Here is a 22,176-nt window from a genome sequence, read left to right on the forward strand (position 1 = left end):
CAAAATGCCCAATTTCTTACACTGTGACACACTGTCTAGACGTCTATATGGATTTGGCATTGCCCCTTCATGACTGAGCAGTCAGATTTAGCAGTAACTGTGTCTGTTTGGCTTGATGCAGGTTGGTGAGATATGTTAGACCTCCTTTCTTGTACTGTGTTGTGGAAGTGTAGATTTTGGGAAAAGATTGTTACACTGGGTAGCATATTTCTGTGAATATGAATTTGAAAGGATGTTAGATTTTCTTCTTTTTGGCTTATCTTCAGTATAGCCTCAAAATGTCTTCCCACAAAAGATGAATTTGACAAAATCACACTCTTGAGATTTGACAGAGACTGTAGTATAGAGTATTTTTGAATGCAAGAATTGAGCAGATTTAAAGCTAGGTATATTTTGTAAGGGATACAGTCCCCATGACTTTAAAATAGTCCATTGGTGTCTAACTTTATAATATATTTTCTTCCTAATGCCTTTTTTTTTTTAATTTTATTTTTATTTTAGCAAAATCTCATGTTAATATTATGCCCAGGAGACCTGCAGGTGGTAAGAATCATTTCTATTATGAGTGAACATGTTGACATCTGGCTGTACCAGAGGCGAATATCACTTTCCAGGTACACAAGGCCAGTGCATGCTCTGTGTGTCTGGATTCTCATGCCAGCCCATAAAATACCTCTGACAATCAGTTTGACTTCCAGTGGTGGGCAGTAGTAAAAGGAGTTATCCAAGGTGCTTCTAAGGAAACTTCTACTCTTATGTATGGTTTATTCCAAAATACTCTGCTGAGGCAGGTAGCCCTGTTATTTCTGTTTTACAGAAGAGACATTAAGAGTTTATCTAACTTCAAGTACGCCCGGATCTAAGTGCTCTACAATCAGCACGTACACAAGGCATAATAAAGGGCAGGAAGGGAGAAGGTGGCTGTTAGGGGATCATTTAAAGCAGCAGCTTAAGTTTCATTTACTTTGAGTAGAATAGTTTCTCAATTGCAGTTGCATGCCTGTGTTGGCATTCGTAAGTGTGAATTCTTACTGAAAAATGACAAGGGCCTATAGTAAGTTGCCAGGTGCCCAGATCCCGACCAGTCTCTGACACGTGGACGTGATTTCTCTGTCTGGCCGAGCTCTGCAGATACTTAGGGCTGGGTAGGAACTAAAACTGTTAATAGATGCACGCAGTAGGTAAAGATGAAGTGTATCAGAATTAGGACGCAAATTGTGCTACACAGATCTTCATACAAGCTGTTGTTATGAAGTTCCAGTTTCAGAGAAGGATCTTAATTATGATCTTTGAGGCATACACTGTGATTAATTGTAACATCCAGGGGTTAGCATGGACCAGAAATGTGTGAGTGGGGAAAAGGCTGAGGAAGTGTTTGGAGCTTCCTGGACATCTGCAGACATTCCAAAGCTTAATTTCTTTCATGTCATTGCAACCATATGTATTTTTATGGGTTTTTTTAGTGCCTAAAGATTAGAAAATAACTTTTAATTGTTATTTATGAAGCACCATATGGCGCTCTGTAATTTTGGCTTCTCATGGAACGAGGAAAATGAAATTAATTGGAAATCACACTCAGAAATCTATTATTAAGTTAATAGAGCTAACAGCTTGTCCAGTGTCCTTGAACAGAGCATGTTGTGGCTGTGTATAATAACAAGTAACTCTTTATAAATCCGTAAAGAAAACTGAGGGGCAAAGAGAGGCCAAGACAAGAAAAGCAGCTGCGTACATTGGTACAGCGCATGGTTCAGCTAACAAGCTGGTGGTTAAAATAAAGGATACAACATGTATTTTGACGACTGCTTTACAGTGTGATCTAAATCATTAATATTTTCTTCTGGGTTTGTGAATAAAACGGATAAAAGGCTTTTGTCCCATTTTTCAACTTTCATCTTCATAATGCTAAGCAAGTAGAAACTTGTTTGGTCCACCCAAGCTTGTGTCTCTCTTGTGGCTTATGTTCAATGAGTAGTGATAACAATTTAAACCTCAAGGTTTTTTCTCTTAACCTCTCCTAATATGCAGTGGGTCTTCTCACTGAGCAGAATCTATAAAGTTTGTGTTATCTTGCTTCCTCCAAACAGTCAAAATTGAAGACTCTTAATACTATGGTGTTAAAAAGAAGAAATCACCTGGATGAAAGACAGTAAAAATTACTAAGCTATGAAAAGCACAGTGGGACTTTTTTTTTTTTTCTCTCTTATCTGGAACATTCCTTAAATTGCCTTTTTCTGATGTTTTTGAAAAGTGTCTGCAGATGGTGTGATATTAAGAAAAATATCACAGAACAAAAAAGAAATCTAGAAAAAAATATCTAAGGGAAGTTATTTTTCTTAGAAGGCTAATTAATATTGGCAGGGATGTATTGTTAGGGATGCATTCTGAATGGTTTTATGTTGAATGTCTTGGCGTACCGCATGCATGTGAAGGAATTGTATAGGTTAGTTAACTTTATGAAGCTGTAAAAAGAGCGTTGTTCAGGTAATAAAGATTTGGCATTTTATCTTCTAAACAATTTTTTTTTTTTTTTACTTTGAATCTAAATTCACCAGTGTAGCATTGATCAGTGAGATGTCCTTTTTATGGAATAATTAAGTCTGAAATCTTGAATTAAATGTTAACAGATTCTTATAATGACTGTCCTCTTAACCTTTTTCCAATATTAGATTATTTTGGCAATTGCTTCTATTTCACATATGTGATGAGTAAACAAAAATAAGAGGACATTGATAGTATATCCTCTCCCTTGTTAGTTGTATTTAGTGTATTACTGTATCTGACATTAAGTTATAAACAGTTGTGCTTACCACAGATGAAACTTCATCTGCCTACAGTAGTTAATATTTGCCAGTTGCCAGAGGGCAACAATATTTCTTTTTGTACAGCTTAATGCAGTAGGTTTTTTTATGAAATGAAAAGCTAGATACCATGAAACCTAACATCAGTAATCCGTAGAAGGATTTTAAGCAAACTGTGCAGGAAGATATATCCAGGAATAAATATGCTTATTATGCTGGCTGCAGCTTTTCTATGTTTTAAATAGATATTTTTCCATTTATTATTGTATTCCATTGTCTCTTGTCATCTTTAAACCTTTCTCTGTGGTGAGCTTTCTCTGTTTCAAACTTGGATAACTCTGTTTTCTAGATCTGGAGCTCTGGAAATGAATGAGCTTTTACCCAGAAGTCTCTGATTAATTAACCTGCCCTCAACAGGAATGAAACATCAGAACCAATTCAGATAGTTTTCTTCTGGTTTATCTTTTTGCTCTGGGTGAAATTCATTACTAGTCCAGATGGCCAGCACCATACCTGTTCATCACTTAAGTCCCACTTATATCTGCAAAAGAACTTAAATGTCACATAGCCTTGTGCCGGCCCGCTGCCCAGCATCTCTGTTACTAGATTTTCCTTCTCCATCTGGATTTTACACCTGTTATCAGATGTCTGCTAGAAGCCATGCTGGAAAAAGATTATTTCTTTAAAAATGAGGTAGTGTTTATTTTCATTGTGGAGTCTGATATTCTTTTCTTCTTCAAATAGAAAATACCTCAGTAAATGAGACTACATTTGAGTGGTAAATACAGTGGTCTTAAAAATGTCCTCTTTTAAGTATGCAATTCTTGTCCGTAAGTAGTTCTATTTAATATGCAGAAGTCGGGGGGGTGTGGGGGGTGTGGGTGGGCATTGGTTTTGGCAGGGATGGGGAGTTGAGGGTTTGGGTTTGGTTTTTTTGGCAGGGAGCAGGGGGTAGCAAATCAGTGCCATTTTTTATTCTTGCTTCAAAATCAGGGCCAGGAATCAAGGGCATATGTAAAAGAGCAGCTCCAAAGTAATGCTTTCCAACTTGCTGTCTTTAGCACTACTGAGGCAAACATGAATTTTTGTATGTGATCGTTTTACCATCCAGATGTTTCTCAGATAATGACCAGTCTAGTACGATTTTCTTCAGAGGGTCAGTAAATTATTTCAGCAATACAGTGAAAACTTTGTACTTAATTCCGCCACATAAGTTGGATAATGAATCGGACTGCTGGAGGACTTTTGATACGACTGGGCTTGATTCAGATCAAAAAACTGCCAGATTTGTTATTCTTTTGCATGTTTCTAGTTTTGGTGTGGATTGATTTATTTATGGTCTGAACAGCAAAAAGTGTGGTATCTAAGGCAGCCCTACACAATGAAACAAAAACTAAGGGACATAAGGCTAAGAGGTAGAGCAGAATTGTTTAATGGTAACTGTCTCTGGGAGGAAAATGTTAATTTTGCTAAAAATGTAAATTTTCAGCTAAGAGCTGTGCAGCATTTTCATTGCTTTGGGTAAAAATGCAAACTGGAAAAGAGCTTTAGGTTTGGAGCTTCATTAAGAAATTCTTCATGAAAGACGTCAAAGCCCCACTCAGGGAAATATTTATGTATGCACTCAAATGCCAAGCTGCCATTAGTGTATGCTTAAAACTGAGCGGATAACTACCTGTTTGATGCCAGCATCAGTATTGTGTCACTGTGAATTATCTTGAAGAGGAGAAATGACCGCTGCTGAATGTGGAGTACTGTGGAAGCAGGGAGGTCCCCTGAGGCTGGGCAGTGCATGCACATGGTAAGCTATCAGGTCGGTTTGTCTGGGTATTTACAAGGCAGTAAGAGATGAGGAAACCCTTTGAAGGGACTTAGTCCTGCCCTAGTATTGGCAAACTTGCAGAAGTCTGATCTAAAGCTGCTCCACCTGCAGATGTCTCCCTTTTAGCGCGTGGCCTGTGTCTCGTGCTTTTGAAGGCTGTTGACTGTGTGCGCAGCCACCCCTGCGTGATGTGCTCCAAATTTCCTTTAGCTTTGCCTTCCATTTTAATGCTTATTTTTTAAGGACCTTGCTGGGCATAGCAGGCCTGTATGTAAAGACTGCTCAGCAAAGGACTAATTATCAAGTCTGTACTTGAACGGGGTTCACCTGCCACATATATTACATTATGAATTTGTTAACACTTCTTAAGTGATGGTGGTAACGTTGCAGTTGTCTTTACTCTCTGCATATTTACTTGCTTTTTTACTGTGTGAATCCCCTGATTTCTTGCTTAGGTTTCTTATTTTGTGCTCCATGTTTGAAAATATCTTCTACTACAATGACTCTTTTATGCTTATAAGTGAATCACAGAAAAAAATTAATGTGTGTTCCTCAGTTTTTATATTTTCTACACTGTGTACACATTTTTCAAAATCATCTCTGCAGTTCAATAATGGATAAAAGAATTAGAATCAGTTGGAGAAGACTTTTTGTCTTTTGTACCTTACACATAATCACAAAGAATGAAATCTTGAAAGCGTTCCAGGAAAACAGGTGTGTGTATTGTTGCAGCTAGGGGCAAGAACAGTGTTTGTTCTTAATGACTGCTTGACTTCAACACTACAGATTGCATAAAACCTGTTCTCTGAATTGCATTAGAACAAATAGTGTTATGGTATTCAATCAAGAATTTGGGACCCTGTTTAACTGCCTGAGTCTGTTACCTTTAAAATATGCTTTATTAAAAAAAGAAAAAAAGTAAAAAAAAAAGCTTGCAGGGTATTTTGGCAAGGAAAACTTGAAATCCCTGTAAGCTATAAAATGTAAAGATGCAAAGAAAATTGACAGTATATTCATTTCACTATAACTGTTTTTGTAGTTTAGGGAAAAGGGAATGATGGAGAGAAATGACTTGCTAAAAATCTGGTAAAATATCAAATTTTTAAATGACATTGGTTTTAGAAAGCAAGTCTTGTGATGTATCTCTGTATTTAATATTTATAAGGAAAAAAGTCTACCAAACCACATGATTTTGCATGCCCAAATTTCTCAGTGCGTAATAGATTATCCTAAGAAGCTTCCGTGGTGGTGTCAGGTAATAGGGATCACAACTAATACACATGAAAAAGCATTCTTTGCTTACTTTTGCAGTCTTTTAAAGTGAAAACATCAGAAGAGGAGAAAAATAATATTGACTGGGGCATATTGTAAAGAATATTATGAAATCTGAAAGCTGCAAGAATAAAACTGATGGGTATAGTGATGGAAGAACACTGTATTAGTTTGCATGAATTTTTCCATTTTGTTCAGTGTTTACTATGCCGCGTGGTGCAGGATGCCAGGTTGGCATTGCAGGGTACAGAAAGTGGCCTTCTCTGGTTTACCCGTAGAACGGGTATTGCCTGAGACCTGGCAGAACAAGCTTTTGCTCACTTGGCAGTAGATTTCAGTGCTCATTCACCAAATGAAAAACTTGTTCCTGTCCTGGTTGAGTTTTCGAACCGTGTCTCCTCAGGAGTTTGTAAGCAAATGTGACAAATGGTTGTTTCTCTAAACCATGTGTCTGTTACAGAAGGAATCTATGTAAAAAATAATGAGCACTTAGGTTGAAAAGAGGAACTGTTAAAGGCTGGAAAGTATCGGAAATAAGATATCCCATGGAGTTTTAAACAAGCACATGCAATGAACAATTCTAATGTGAGAACTATTTTTTTGGATTCCTGCCTTAATGTGTGTATTTTTCCATGCATTATAGTGATGCTGCTGGATCTAGTGAGGCTCCGCTTGCTGTATAAGTAATTTATCAGGTTTAACTTAAATATAGGACGTGTGAATACTTGATTACTTTTACTCTGAGAAAGTTTAAGAGTGCAATATTAAGAGCGAGCTTCAGCTTAGCTGATTTTATCTAGCTTTAAAATTTTTATCACCGGTGAAGTATGTAGTAATGGTTATGAAAGCAATTAATAACAGTAGTGACAGAATCAAGAGACTGACTAATTTATCATTATAGATTTTAATGAGGCTTATAATCTAGCAATAAATATACAATATATTCAAAAGTATGGAGTTATAAAAAGGATGATTTATTTAACTTTAATTCTAAACTAGTCTGAAAACCAAAGGTTGTAGAAACTAGGCACGTAAGAACATAATTCTTTTTGGTGTTATAGAGCAGAAGGATGAAAATAACGGAGGAAGGGAGTTTAAATTAAAATTAAAGGGAGAAAAAAATCAATTGTTTAACTTCATTCTAAAGACCTTTAAGCACACCAATAGTTTCGTAGATGTAGGAGGTATCTTCCTGTGGACAGCTTCTTTTTCCCATCCCAATCCGCTTGCCTGGCAGAGCGTGGGAACCGTCTCAGACGCTGCATCCCTGGAGTTCCCAGTAGAAGGGGAGCAGTGGAAGTGGTACCAATGCTTGCTCCTTGGGAAAAGCTGTCTCAGATTTCGGAGCAAGTTTGTGTAGAGAGACCCAAATGTGAAAAGTTATTACAGCAACTTTAAGATTCAGTGTTCAATTTGTGAATTAGGCTTTATTACCATTTTTTATTGTTGTATTATGTTTATTATGATCTTCCTTATAGCTTTTATTTTTCTCCCTACTTTCTTGTGCTGAAGTATACCAGAGTGTCTCTGGACAGGAACATTGTTAAAAAGTAATAAGCACCTGACAGGATCTTGCCTGAGCAGTGTAACAGAATGGCTGAAATTTGGAAAATGAATTATAGCCAGTCTTTCCCAAAGGGAAGCTAGAAACTCAGATGGTAGTGGCAGCATTAAAACAAGAAAGAAGCAAGCAACAACAATAGAATAGGACAGATGAGACCCCAAAAAGTAGGTTTCCTTACTGTTGATCAGCCAAGGGTAGGTAAAAATACCTACCCAAACTTGACCCTTTCAGGGCTTGTAAGGCAACTCCATGGTTTGGAGACAAACTCTGAGCTGCAGATATGCAGTTTGGGAGGGGTTATCTAGAACCCTTACAGGACATGAGCGTTTGCAGTTTTGCATCAACACTGATGAGGAAACTGGAGCAGGAACAGCATGTAGGTGTTCTGGGTTTCGTTGATGTCTTTATAGTTCTTGTGCTATCCAAAATGAAGTATAATTGCTGTCAGAAAATGTCTGTTGTATCTGCCTTGTTTTCCCCAGCTTCCATGTTACGAAAGTTAAATTATAAAGCAGAGTGGGGAAAAACCTTGCTTTGGGAAGGGAAGCTCAGAGGAGTCTTAGCAGGTAAATACATCATTAGATTGGCCTCTGCCTCTTTGTAGAGGTGGAGAGTTTGGAGCTGTTTGTAGATTCACGTACCCCATCCAGCTTTTTCAGGACTTAAGGAAGGGGGATGTGCTCAAAGAATTCTGCTCATCAAGCACTGCTTAATGACTTTAGGCAAAGCAGGGTGACTAGCAAAGTTCTTGAAATTAATTAATACCTGCCTAACCCCGCCGGGCTGGGGTCCTCCTGTGCGTGCTGAAGGATGGAGGGGTCTTGTTAACACCTGCTGCCTTTGTGGGAACAGCTCTCCAGTGTTTATAAACTCAGTGTTTATATTCACCTTCAGGTCAGTAAGGAGACAATGCTTCTATAAGACGTTGATTTGGCATGTCCTCAATTTGTCTTCATTGCACTGCTCCCATGACACTGGGTTGCCCCATCTATTTTGCAATGCGTACTAAGCTCGTTACAGGACGTATCAGTGCGTTCTCCAGTGACTCTTTGCTGCTGCAGTACTTGCGATGCTGCCGGGGTTTGCAGTCAGCCCTTCTCCTGTAATCAGTTGCTTTACATCAGAATAAAAATACACTATATGTAATACTGAATCAGGTTGTGCATTTTTAAAAGAGGTGCAGATGCTAATTAATTTTCACAGAGTCCCTGCAGATAGGGAAGCCGAACTGCTGAAAGTCACATGGTGGGACGGAAATGTGATTAAGATTTCATATAAGACCTCCTCCCTTTCAGTCCTGTGCTCTAATTCTGTAGTGTAGGGTGCCTTGCTAAAGGAGTCTTGAGTACTCCTGGGTATAAAGTCTTTTGTTCGTAAACAGGGAAGAATGTGGCCTAATACTGTGCAGTCTTACATTGTCTGTTCTTTACAGTAGTTTATTTTTTATAAGCTACAGCACATTTTAATGTAGTTGTTGACACGCCTAATTTGCAATCACGCAGTCGTATCAATAATAATGGAAAGTTGTTCACAGGTAATAAATTAGCATACCATATAACTAGCAGATCTATGGTTTTCAGTATATTGTTTCATGATCAAGAATTCAGTAGTTAAATATACACAGCAGTGGGCTGAGAACAAGCTGTTCATTTTTGCTGCAAGCAGTACCAGTGGACCAGAGTAATCATAGCTCCCAAAAGCAGGACTGATTTTATTGATTTTAAATAGGCTTTCTTTATAAAACTGAACCTATTACAATCGCAAGGAGTATCTCTGCCATTTGTATTCACAGCACTGACTGAAGGGAAGGAGATGTATTGCTGAATGTAGTGCAGAGGATGCTTGTCCCTCGGAGTGTTATATTCTGTTCTGCTAAAACATCTGAATTTATTTAAAAGAAAAGTACTTAAGGCTTTTTTTCCTATGTGATTAGATTCATTCTTTTTTAGAAATGTGTTTAGACCCAACTACAGTTGTGAAATTTTAAACTCTGAGGGCTTCTCTGAGGAGTAAAGGTCTTGCTTATTTATTGACATCTGACTTAGGGACGAGCTGTATTTTGCTCCATGTTTTTAAAGGACTTTTTCGAAATGTTCATATGTCTCTTTTTCTGTAGATTAATGTAAAAAAGAGAAAGATAAGATCCAGTGAATAAACTTTTAAGTCTAAGATATTAACGTATTGAAGTTATAATTAGTTAAGAACACATGCTGTTACCAGAAATGCATCATTAATCGGGATGGAGCAGTTTGCGGCTATTTGCCACTAAATTAGCGACACTTAAAAGCAGTCTTTTTTTGTATTGTTTTGAATGACAAAGGAAATTTTAAATCTGTGACAAAAAAATCTGTGCACACTTAAGAAGCAGTGTGTTTTGTTATTTGGGTTTGTTTGGGTTTTGGTTGGTTTTCTTGGTTTTTTGGTTTTTAATTTGCACAAAGGCTTGTCAGTCAGCGGACATAAACAGGAGTTCATTTGAAGCCTCAATTACCAAATGCAGTCACGCTATACTTTGTGGTGGTGTAAGGACACATTGCTTGTGCTAGGTTCTCTTCAAATCCAGTATTTATAACTTTAGAGCGCTGCTTAAGCATTTTTCCCTGTGTTACTACAGGAGTTTGGAAGGGTGGTAATGGCAAGTAATTACGGCATTAATGGTTTAATACTTAGCATACTACTTTTAAAATTATTTATTTATTTTTATTAGAACCTACAAGTGAAGGTGAATTACTTCATGTATTCTAGCTAAAATCACATTTTTCTTTTGGAGTAGACTTTCATAACATAATTTGGGAATTCAGGCAGGAGCTAGCATAAAAACTTTGTGTGAGCATTACTAGAAATCGGCTCTTTAAATAAAATGGTGACGTTAAGTGGTGAATCAACTTGGTAAGTACTGAATGATGAAGCCTAGTTACTGTAAAATAAGATCTGGCTGGTTTACCTCATTTTACGGAACTTGGGCAAATAACTATTGAATTAAATTGCTTCCTGTTGGTTTCCCCAGGGCAAGAAGAATCTGCTGTACTGTGCTGCTACATTGATTAGTTCTTCAGGTCTAATCTTTACATGGTTATGCTTACTTTCTAGTGTGTGTGTTTATGGTTTTGATAGTTGTTTTTCTGAAGTTATTGTATTGCTTTGATAGTCCTCTAGTGGATTATAAAAACGTACACATTAATTCCTTTCTCTAACTTCATTCGTTGTAGGCAAATGGAGATAATCGATGCTCATGTACTGTGCTGGTTAGGGGTGAGGGTAATGATCACTCACATAATTGATATCACCTATCACTGACAATCAAAACTCACATTGTTGGGATGGACGGTACCTAAACCCGATCTAATTAAATGTTTGCAGCATCTATTAACAATACTATATTAGATTCTTCATCACAGCAGCTATTGTGGTCGTAGAGTTTACTTCTGCAAGTTGGAAAGTGATTTATAGTTTTAATTCATCTTAATAATTTCTGTGCTTAGGAAACACTTGATATAAAACTTTTTGTTGCATTTAAATTTCCTTGTTATCTGCCGTGCAGTGGCATGAAAAATAGGGAGCCCAGAACATGAATATATTGGAATGCATGAAGTATTTTCAAGGAGAATGCTTTTCAGGTTCAGAATGATATATGTCAAATGGTACCGAATGGATAAACGTGGAGGGATTTTGCCTTGAAGCTTGAAATGAGGCATCTCTTAGTACAGTACCTCCAATAGCTGTGTTAAAAATGCATTTCTGTCTTAAAACAGGAAATAGAAGATTTATTTCATAATATTTATTCTATCCTAAGATCCAACTTTTTTGCTAGTTGCTGAAATTTATTATACTGGGACTTTGAAATGACGCTGTGTCAGAGTTGGGCTGCACCAAAAATTGCCACACTTCTAGACTTATATTTAATTATCTGGAAAATATTTTTATGTGATACAATCCTAGAAAGCCTGTGTTTGTTTGAATGAAAGTATCCATATCCTTTGTGCCACTTAAACAATAAATCTGTCAGTTTACCAACAGAGTCTCATATTTTATTGCATACTGGCATAGAGTATTGTGATTCGAGGTGTGGCCTAATGCAAACATCACTGAAATCAGAGGTTTCCACAGGCTTCAGAGGGATTTGACTCAATCATGGAAGGATAACAATGTTAGTCTTTTCTAGGAAGCACTTAACAATATGTTAATATTAGGATCTCAGCCTTCGCAAAGTACATGGCAATATTATGGTAAATGTGCAAAGTAAAGTATTAATAAACATTTTCTAGGCACCTGGCAGGTCTTTATGGTTCAAGAAGTGTCCATGGATCTGCAGAAATCATAAGGAGTGGTTCTGGTTGTTTCTTTTCTTTCCCCTTTCCCCCCAGTTTACTCTGTAAGGATGTCAGGATCGCTTCTGTTTGGAACGTAGGTCTTGGTGCAGTTACTTTTCTCACTGTGTCTTGCTGCACTTTCTTGTTACTAAGATATTGTTACACTCACATTGCCAAAGATTTCCATGATGCCTCAGAAGTAGATGAACATGTTTTCACAGCTACTGCCCTTCCTCTACACCTACCTGCCCTTTGGAGGTGGGCATTTCTTCTTTTAGGACCACATCCATAGGGTTGCTTACATGTATTCAGAGCAAGGAATGGAATTTATTTTCCTTAATGAGCATTTGTTGTGCATTCAAGACAAAAAACAGTGCCGGAGTGTAAGCCGTCAAAGTGTATTGTATGCTGGTTACATGGTTTGTTGTGCAGGCTATGTAGCATTAATAACATGGGTTTGATTTAAATAATGACATACTTATCAAGCTAATGAGTAGTGTATATTTATCCTTTAACTTCCTTGAACAATTCTTTTTTGCAAGGTTGCTTTGTAAAAATGCTGAATTGACTCTTGTTTTGTTGCTCACTAGTTATGAACAACTTCTGATTGTTTTTAAAGATCTAACCTGGAAATGCTTTTTAAACTTGCACTAACAAGCTCAATAAATGACACACGATAGAATAGCAATGTGTTTTCCTTTTACAGAGGCAAAGGAAATTGTTTTGAAGGCACAGATTCTGGCTGGAGGGAGAGGAAAAGGTATTTTCAATAGTGGATTGAAAGGAGGAGTTCATCTGACTAAAGAGTGAGTCTTTAAAATTGAAAAAGCATAAACGAATTGCTTCTGTTGTAATATTTAAGCTGTTTACAATAGTTATGTGACTGTTTCTTTTAATATCTTTCAATAAACTAACCTTTTTCCTTTGTTTGTAGCCCTAAGATTGTTGAACAGCTTGCTAAACAGATGATTGGGTACAATCTGTCAACAAAGCAAACTCCAAAGGATGGTGTGATAGTTAAAAAGGTAAGATTTTTGCCTCTTGAAAGTTAAGAACTGTGTTCAGCTGCAATTTTGCATTAATATGCTGGGATATATGACATAGATTTATTTTTATCATTCCTTCTCCAATGCCTGATTGATTGCATCTAGTTGATGAAAAAAAAAGTTACTTTTTCTTTCTTTGTGTGTATGTATTTTGTCTATCAATTTCAGCGTACCTAGTGGTGGAAAAAGACATTCATTTCTGCTACCCATGTTAAAGGGAATCCTTTGTCATAGGTTCATCCTTCATCAAATACATACTAAATGCTAGCATAACTGTATAGCATTAACGGTACGTGCTTATTGACATTCTGCTTAGAGAAGTAATATATACATGATTACCTGTAGTAATAATAATATCCGTATTTCATTCGTGCACAGCTTTGGGCAACTGTTATTAAACATAGTGACAGATGACTCAAAAAAAAAAAGTCTAAAAGTAGATGCTTCCTAACTTGTTGCAGATACAGAGTAAAATGTGGTCATGGTTGTGGTTCAGTTAATATGTGGTAAATCATTTACCTATGATGGTGCATACTGCAAGGTGCCAAGATTCACTTCAGCATAAATGTATTGCTCTGTATTGGCCTAAATAAGAGAAGCACAGATTAGCCCTTCAGCAAGATCCTCCTTTACCTTAGTAAAATTCTGTTAAGTCATGAAATCACAGAATGGCTTGGGTTGGAAGGGACCTTAAAGCCCTTCTAGTTCCAACCCCCTGCCATGGGCAGGGACAGCCTCCACTAGCCCAGGTTGCCCAAAGCCCCATCCAACCTGGCCTGGAACACTTCCAGGGATGGGGCATCCACAGCTTCTCTGGGCAACCTGTGCCAGTGCCTCACCACCCTCAACAGGGAAGAATCGTAACAATTGCCTGTCTATATATATATTTTTCTCTCTTGCTATGTTTTACTGAGCAAGGATCTTCACACAGGTATGCAGTCAAGAGCCACACTGTATTTGTTACCAGGAGATAATTTGGCATGAGCTGAAAAGAACTGCAGTTCGCTTTTAATATATTGTAAACAGCTTGGTATATTAGCATTGAAGGGGAACACCTGTCTGGAAAGATACTGTCTAATGAGGGCTGGAGGAAGGTGCTCAGGCAGTTTGTGACTTGGGGAGCAAGGAGAGCAGATTACCATCACTCATAGTTGTTGTTAAAAAGAAATACTAGATATTAAAAAGAAGGAACGGTATTGCCATTAAGGCATGCCTGTCAGAGATTGTGATAATACTAAGGATATAAAAAAGGATATAGATTTCCTGTATTAAAGCACTCTGCTTTGAAAAATTTGTATTGTAAAAGCAGCTTTCTTTTTATAAATTCTTTGATTTTATTCTTTTGCCCTAGTTGATCTACTTTGAATACATCAATACAGGAAATTTCACTCTTTTGTCTGAGTGCAAGTCTGTTCATTCATTTACATATTCAGTTCTGCAAAAGAAACTTCTAATTTTCTTCCAAATTGATAGAAATGAAAGGTATAGGCGTTGAGGTTTTTGGAAATGGATTATTCAAAGGATTTATATTAAGATGACTTTTGTACCATGTATAGAATAGCTATAGAAGATTTAACTTGTAATTGCTTTCCTCTCCCTCCACATGTTGCTTGTATGAATAAACAATGGTCAATAGTAAGCAGCTAGGACATATGCAAAGTTTAAGGTGAAGTTTGCACTACTGAACTTCAGCTATTTATTTTGCTGGTACAGGAAAGTATATAGCCTTGATAGACAGTGTATTTTTCCTTTGCTGTAGAGTTACATGGAAACTTTTCAGGACACAGCTTGAAAGTATTTTAATATTGATGCATGATAAGCCAGTGTGATGCTTTTCACTGGGAGAAGCTCATCAGCTGTTGTCATAGATGTCCGTTCAGATTATAGGTGGCTTTTAAAAGCCCTAGGCCAATTCATATCTTCATCACACACGTATGTAACAAGGTAATAGTATGTTTTATATTTTTGGTGTTGAAATCTTGATTCTTGGTAACTTATCGTAAAAGCATACACCCTGTTTTAAATTGATTATGTAACAGTTTGGCCAATGGTATGCTAATGACTTCCCCATTGCTTGTTAGATAGTGGAGAAAGCATGTTTAAAGTTATGCATCTAGGTCATCAAAAGACCATCTCCCAGAAAAATTCCCAGAAAAAAGAGTTTATCTATTCCAAAGTTAGCTCACTCTAGAATCTTCAAAAGGAGTTGAGGCATTCAGGTTTGTAGTATTAGGATTACAATGTCAAACACTGAAATTTTAATCAAGGGGCAAGCTACAGTAATATTATTAAAAGTGTAAGTTTAGCTATGTCTAAGATGTCATTTAATGCCATGAGTAGTTAGTGCTTGGAAAATGCCGGACAGACTCTTTGAGCTTGCGAAGAGCAATGGGGAAGTTGAAAATTAATAGCTGGCATTTTTGTTCTATTTCAAGGTATATACTCTCTCTGTATGTGTATGTAAGAATATGTGTGTCTACGTGTACTTAAAGAAAATTGCAGTTCATGAAGAAAAGAAAAGGCATGTTTTTAGGTTTTGGGGGTTTTAAACTTTTTGGTGTTCTGGAAAGTTTGAGTTGAACTCATATGTTTTAGACAATTTAGGTAATAAACATTTTTCAGAAGGAAAATAGTTATAAAATCACTTTCTGGGAAGCAAACAGTGAGCTAGTGTCAAGTCAGGGAGTGGAAGTCACGTACCTTTTACATGTAAGGAAGGAATAAAAGATAGAAATTTTCTATAATTAGAGTAATTATAGAGCAGAAAGTGGAGTTTTCATCTTTCTTTCTCAGCTTGTGCACCTACTACAGAATTTAAAGCATGTTTGTGCTTCTTTAGATTGATGGTTCTTAAATAAATAGCAGTCTCCTCAGTTCCCTTGTAACTTGAAAGCTATTTTGTGAGTTTACATAAAATCCTCTTATGGCAGCTTGGAATTTGGAGAGCCTGGTTATCTGAGAAGACAGTCTTCTCTTATCATGACAACCTGAGAATTTGCTACCTGTGTTTTCTCTCCAAGCAATAACAGAATTAACATTTTGAATATTTGATGCAGTATAAAAGAGCTGTTATAGTTACCCTCATGAAATTAAATATGTGGCTTAAACTTTTAGGTAATGATTTGCTTTTAAGAAGGAAAGCTTGAAGTTATCAGGAAGTTTTCTTTAAAACTGATTTTTCCCTGGGACATTTTAAATATAAACCTGATGTGGTAAACAGATAATGATGCTTCACATTTTTTATCATAAGCCAAAGAGATAAAATATGAGAAAAGTCAACAGTCTGTAGAAACAATTTCACTACTCTTAACTGTTCATTAATGTGTTTGAATTAGTTTTGTCATGTGAATGATAGGTAGATTTTAACAAATAATATTTAAAGACCTTGAACACCTATTTCCCTGGCTTTGCTCTGCATCAAAGGAGGAGGATGGTGAAGGAAAGTAACGCCTTTTTGTTGGGAGAAATAAAAGATGTCGCACAATCTGACAATTTTTACTCTAGAGTAAGTTTGCCTACTACAAAGTAGATAAACTCTCACTAGTTTTGTGAATTAAGAGAGAGAAGTGTTTGATGATGTTGACATGGTTAATTAATGATAGTGAGGACAATCACTTGGGTTGGAAGTAGCAGTTGAAAAGATACCTGATTTAATAATATATATTCCACCTGCTGTGCTTGCAAATGTATTCCTCAAGACTTGTTGAATGGATTCCCATCGTAAGTCTGGCCCTGACCCTGAGCACTCTGGAAGCAGTCTGAACAACTCAGACAGGATCCAGTAGGACCAGTTGATTTTATTTAACTTATATCTAAAGGAATTGACTCACGTTTTCCAGATACGCTGATGCAGGATATGTAAGAAGGTGAAAACATGCATGCAGGTAAAAAGACTGATAGTAGCAAATCAAGGATGCTTTCCATATCTTTGCTTGTTAATTTGACAAATCCTGGCAGGTAGCTGAGCTATGTTTCTGAAGTTGGCTTTTAGCATCACTTTATAGAAGCCTAAAGTAGGCAGATGCTTTTAAGTAGTACAGTAGTTTTCTACATTCTTAGTTGTTTCCTTCACCCTAGTTTTCTTTAGTTTGCTTTTAAACAGTCACTTATGTGATCTATTACTTTACATCATCCTATGTTCTATGAATAAAGCAAGGTAAAAGTAGAAGGAAACAAAATTATTGTAAAGAAAATTTCTTCCAAGTCAAAAAACCCGTAAATAAATAGCATCTTGCCTTCCATTCTGAGCACAGAGGCCTTTAGTCAGTTCCATGTCTCTTACTTTTTTTTCCCTGTTCTGTTAAGATGTACAACCTGGCGGAAGGTAAGTACATTCTTTCTTATGTACTCTGGAGTAGAATGTCAAAAAAGCGACTTGGGTGAAAGTATAGTGCATCTTTCTTGTTTATAGTCCTTGAACTATGAAAACCCCAGGAATACTTATTTGATGGAACACATCTTGCTGGGTAGGCAGAGTTTTAAGACTGCAGGTGTGTACATGCCTCTCGGATCTAAGGAGTCTGAACTGCTGGCTGAATGAATTTCACCTTATCTTTCATTCAGCATGATAATCTTCGTCTACAATCATTGTTCAAAACTGTCGCTTTCTAAACAGACCACGTTAGAAAAACATTGCCACTTAACCCTTTTTAATTATATTAATCTTAGGGAAGTGATTTTCCTGATTTTCCATTGAAAGACAGGAAATAGTAGCTCTGCTAAGGAAGAATGTAGTTGATTGTCAGAAGGAGAAGCGATAGTGCTAATTAAATTGCAGAGGTGGCTGCTCTGCTTCCAGGTTGAAAAGCAAAGCCGTAGTGCAGAGTAGAACTACGGTCTTTGCACCTGAGATTATGGCACCTGTTGTGATCATAAAGAACAATTAGTAATGATCATATGCAGTTGGGTTTTTTTAAGATGAAGAATATTTGGGGGAATTTAGTGTTCTTGCATCAAAACATAGTTTTGTGAGTCCTTTGCCAAGCGTAAAACTACTTAATCTCTGAAATTACTTTAATAGCTGTTGTTAAACTATTGCTAACATTGACAGTTCAGATGAAGAGGAAGGTATAGTTATTGTAATACTGAGATGGAAAGGACTTTGGCTTTCACATATTTTTGGGAGGAGAGAAAAAATTGTAACAAAGGATTTATATCGGCTATTTTCTCCCCAATTTTAATGTGAGTACTTGTAGATTCAAATCATGTAGGATTTGAATTGTCTTTTTTGTTGCATCTTGAGCTATCTGTCAGATATTGGTACGAAAGGGCTCTGCAGTTTATAGTAATAAATAGAAACAAGTAGCTCTTTGGAAAAATAAATTTTTATGTTTCTAGAATGTGCCAGTATCTGAAGGTTACACTTCTGCTTGTCTCTCTAAACTGAAAGTAAAAAGCTGGCTGGTAGAATTATCTGTAAACCCATTTCCTTAGGAAACAGGCAGGGTAGGAATTCAGTGCTGAGGTTGTAAGTGTAGGATGGCCGTCTGGCAGAACAAGGGAGAAGATTTAAGCCTGAGGCTGTACTGGTAGGGAAAAGCACTACTGATGCCGTGCATCAGAAAGCCAAGGTACCAAAGCAATGAAACGAATGTTACTTTTCAGGATAGCAAGTATCAAACTGCTGCGTTTTAAGGCAATGCAGAAAACATGAGCCACAATGTTCTCTGCTTTATCACAGCAGAGCCAAATACTGTCCCTCATAGGTTCTGTTAATTTTTAATTGCTTTTTACATTGCAAAAGATTTTACAGCATTCACTACTCGACACCTCAAGGAAGCAAAGTTATGTTCAAACTAAGTGTCACCAGCTAGATGGACCAGTCAGAACTGTTGCTGTTTTTTTCTTCCTTGTATTCATTTTTAGGTGATGGTTGCAGAAGCACTGAATATTTCCAGGGAAACGTACTTTGCAATTTTGATGGACAGAGCCTGCAATGGACCTGTTATGGTTGGCAGTCCACAGGGTGGTGTTGACATAGAAGAAGTTGCAGTTACTAGCCCAGAACTTATCTTTAAGGTATTAAAATAATATTTTTAGACTAAAAATTTTCCTTGTAAGTTATCCAAAAGAATAGATTTTATTTTTTTTCCCCTCCCGTTTCTCCTTCCATTTTTTCCTTCTTCCATGTATGGAAAGAAGACAATGAGAATCATAAAAATTGTGTTTCACCAAATCAGGGATTAGACCTGTCATCTAGTAGATGAATGAAGCATGTTTAACATCTGATTTTGTTAGTGTTTGTGTCTCTAGTTCAATTTAGAAAAAGACTTAAATCTGGCTGTTATGTGATGTGTTAAACTTAATATCTGAAATGTTTTATGAGAGAGTTTCACTTTCAGGAGCGTACATGTTTTTTTCACAAGTAGGTCAGTGCCAGTATGGTTATTGTTTCTATGGTTGTTTTTTTCTGCTTGACAGAGTTGTTAATTATTTCTTTGTACCTGGATGACTTTTGCATCTGAAATACAACTATTGTAATTGCTTTCTTAACGATGACTACATTTAAGTATTTTTTATGTTACTATGGCATAATGAGTAGACAAGCTATTCATCTGGGAAAATAATTGATACAATCAAGTATAATTATTCAAAAAACTGTAAAAATATTTAATGTGCGTTTAAAAATTATAGAAACTTCACAGTGTTACTGGGCAGTGACACCATTGCCTTGAAAATATTCCAGAAGATGTCATAAAAATTAACAGACTAAATATTCGTCAACGCCATCTGTACAGTAATTAAAAGTGAAAACTGGTGTCACATTGTCTTGTCAGCATGCCACCCTGAAGAATTATATATTTTTTGGAAGGACTGTTTCATAGTTGGTGTGGTAATTATAACATACCCTATAGGCAGCTGCTATAGCCTCAGTCTCAGAGAACTTTGGCAAACAGCCATGCTTTAATTACTAATTTGCAAATGTATACTAAGTGTTTTCCTTTTGAAGTTATAAATCTCCATTCCGATTGAATATTTAGTCATATTTATGCATGTTATTGTTACAGGAGGAAATAGATATTTTTGAAGGCATAAAGGATCATCAGGCATTGCAAATGGCAAAAAATTTGGGATTCAAAGGACCTTTGCAACAGCAGGTAACTTGACTCCACTCCCTTAGTTTTTACTGAAGACATTTTAGCCCAGCTATGTGATAAATGCTTTCGAAATAGATATGGCTAAGTGTTCATTAGATCAGGACCATTTTGACATTTTAAATACTAAAATGGTACCTATATAATTGCCATTAGGCTTTAACAATTTGAATATGATCTTTATTGTTCCATAGTGAAAGTCCCTGGTCTTTGAAGCAATTGATGACAACATGCTGTTACACCACGTAGGATTCTTTTGATTTCATTGGAATTCCATTCGAGCTCAGTGAGTGGGAAGAGATTTTTTTGAAAATTTGGCCCTTAATATGGGGAGAAGTAAAAGTCTATCTCTCTGTGTAATTGAAGTCTTTTTTTTTTTTTTTCTGATCTTCAACTCAAAACCAAAAGGCTGCCAGCTTGTTGTCTTTTCAGTATCTCTTTTCTATATATATTGGAATTCCATATTGTACACAAATATGCAAGATGTTTTGCTTTATGAATAATTTTGCAGAGAAGAGAAAGCCTGAGCTACTCTTGCCATTTTTTTTTTCCATAGTATCAAACTGTCATTTTTGTAGAACTCCTTTATTTTTAATTCAGCAGTTTTAATTATTTTCTATCCCAACTGTGCAATTAACAAATGCATAATCATTAAGTTGATTAACACCCATTTGAAGATTTAGCTGTATATCTAATGAGGAGGAATGATTATGTAGAGCCTTTCAACCGTTGAAGAGTTCTGGTACTTAATAATTAACAGCAATATATGGACTTTTCAACAATGCATTGAAATAATGCTGCAGTGAATGCATTTCCTTCCTTGTGCTGTCAACTCAGAGGAATTTACTGAAGCATAGGCACATAGTTTTTATTCAGACAAATCCTAGTATTTACTTACATAGTCACTATTTCTAGGTTGGGATTTTATGCATTGCCTCGAAGAGGCTTGGGACTCGTAGACCTTGAGAAAGAGAAATGTTGGCATTAAGCTGCCTGATTCAGAGAGGCGCTGAAAGATGGAGCGGCCCCTAATAAAAGTTAAGAGATTCCGGTGATCTGTTAAAATTACAGCACTAAGGCAACAACAGCTTTTCAGGTTGCCCAGAATCAATGTGGGGTTGCACGGTGGGACTTCCTCCCTAGCGTCACTACGATAGCCTGACCCATGTGGTATTAGGATGGTTTGTCAGCCAGAGTGTCCATGCCAAGGAAACTGCTGCCTGGGTGGGTCCAGATTTAGAACTGATAATTTTTTTAAAGTCAAAACTACCGAGAATGCTTCAGCTGATGACTTTTGAGCAGGGAAGACTTAATAAACACTTTGTATGCTGCTTCCACACTGTAACTCTTTAAAGACTCTTAGACATGTTGGTCCCAAAATTGGACAAATCACTCCAGGTGCAGCCTTGTCCGCACTGAGTAGAGGGAGATAGGAACATCCCTATGTTCTTCCTGAGGTAGCGCAGTATTGGGCTTGAGTCTTGCCAGTCGTAGTGTTTTCTTTCTTATGAATGACACTGCGCGAGAAAGCAGACTTCTGGTTTTTTTATTCTCGTTCACTTTGCTTATTAGGAGAGGTCCCAAATATTTCTGTTTTGTATACTTCAGTTAACTGATCAGTAATGAAGGAACAAATTTGAATGATTCTTTATTAGGGCACTTCTTCATTGGCAAACTTATTTCAGCTAATAGGTTGTCAGTGTGTAATGAACCAAAGGGAATTTTTTAATGCACATTCATGTTGCTGTTAAGTTGTTCTATTAATGGAAGAATGTTATAAGAAGACTTGGAATTTAATAGTCAGTCACAATACTTTTGGCCACAGAACCAGTCACAGAGATAGATGGTGAGGAACAATAAGGAACAAGCAAGAGTATCTTGTAAGGAGTAAACAAGCATGTTTCTGACATAATTTCTTCAAGAAAACATTTCAGACTGATGTAGAAAGGAGAAATGTATATTTTTTTCTAAAGTCACTAATGTGCACATACTGCTTTATGGTTTCTGAATTTAGACTGATTAATGTGAATGCAACTTAGATCTCAGCATACCGGAGAATGTGTCATTATGAACTGTTAGAGACTTTTCAAATTAAACTTGTCATAGTAATCGTGCTGTTTATTTTGTAGCAACTCTCCAGTTCATGTAGTCTTTAAATGCACATTTACTAAATGTTATGCAGTATCATAATGCTACATTATAGCTATTTTAGGTACGATAAAAATATGATTAAGAAAACAGAAATAAAAGCAGTAATTATCTTGAGC

The 22,176-nt window shown here is 36.7% G+C and overlaps 1 protein-coding gene across 1 annotated transcript in view; it reads left to right on the forward strand.

Moving 5' to 3' along the window:
- Nucleotides 1-22,176, forward strand: part of SUCLG2 (succinate-CoA ligase GDP-forming subunit beta) — a 131,824-nt gene that overhangs the window by 46,241 nt on the left and 63,407 nt on the right. The window contains exons 3-6 of the mRNA XM_054838493.1: nucleotides 12,476-12,575; nucleotides 12,704-12,794; nucleotides 18,681-18,833; nucleotides 19,823-19,912. Of these exons, the coding sequence (XP_054694468.1) occupies nucleotides 12,476-12,575; nucleotides 12,704-12,794; nucleotides 18,681-18,833; nucleotides 19,823-19,912 (434 nt within the window). The remainder of the gene's footprint in view (nucleotides 1-12,475; nucleotides 12,576-12,703; nucleotides 12,795-18,680; nucleotides 18,834-19,822; nucleotides 19,913-22,176) is intronic.

This window comes from Grus americana, chromosome 11 (assembly GCF_028858705.1).
Source record: "Grus americana isolate bGruAme1 chromosome 11, bGruAme1.mat, whole genome shotgun sequence".
In the NCBI taxonomy this organism is placed as follows: Eukaryota; Metazoa; Chordata; class Aves; order Gruiformes; family Gruidae; genus Grus; species Grus americana.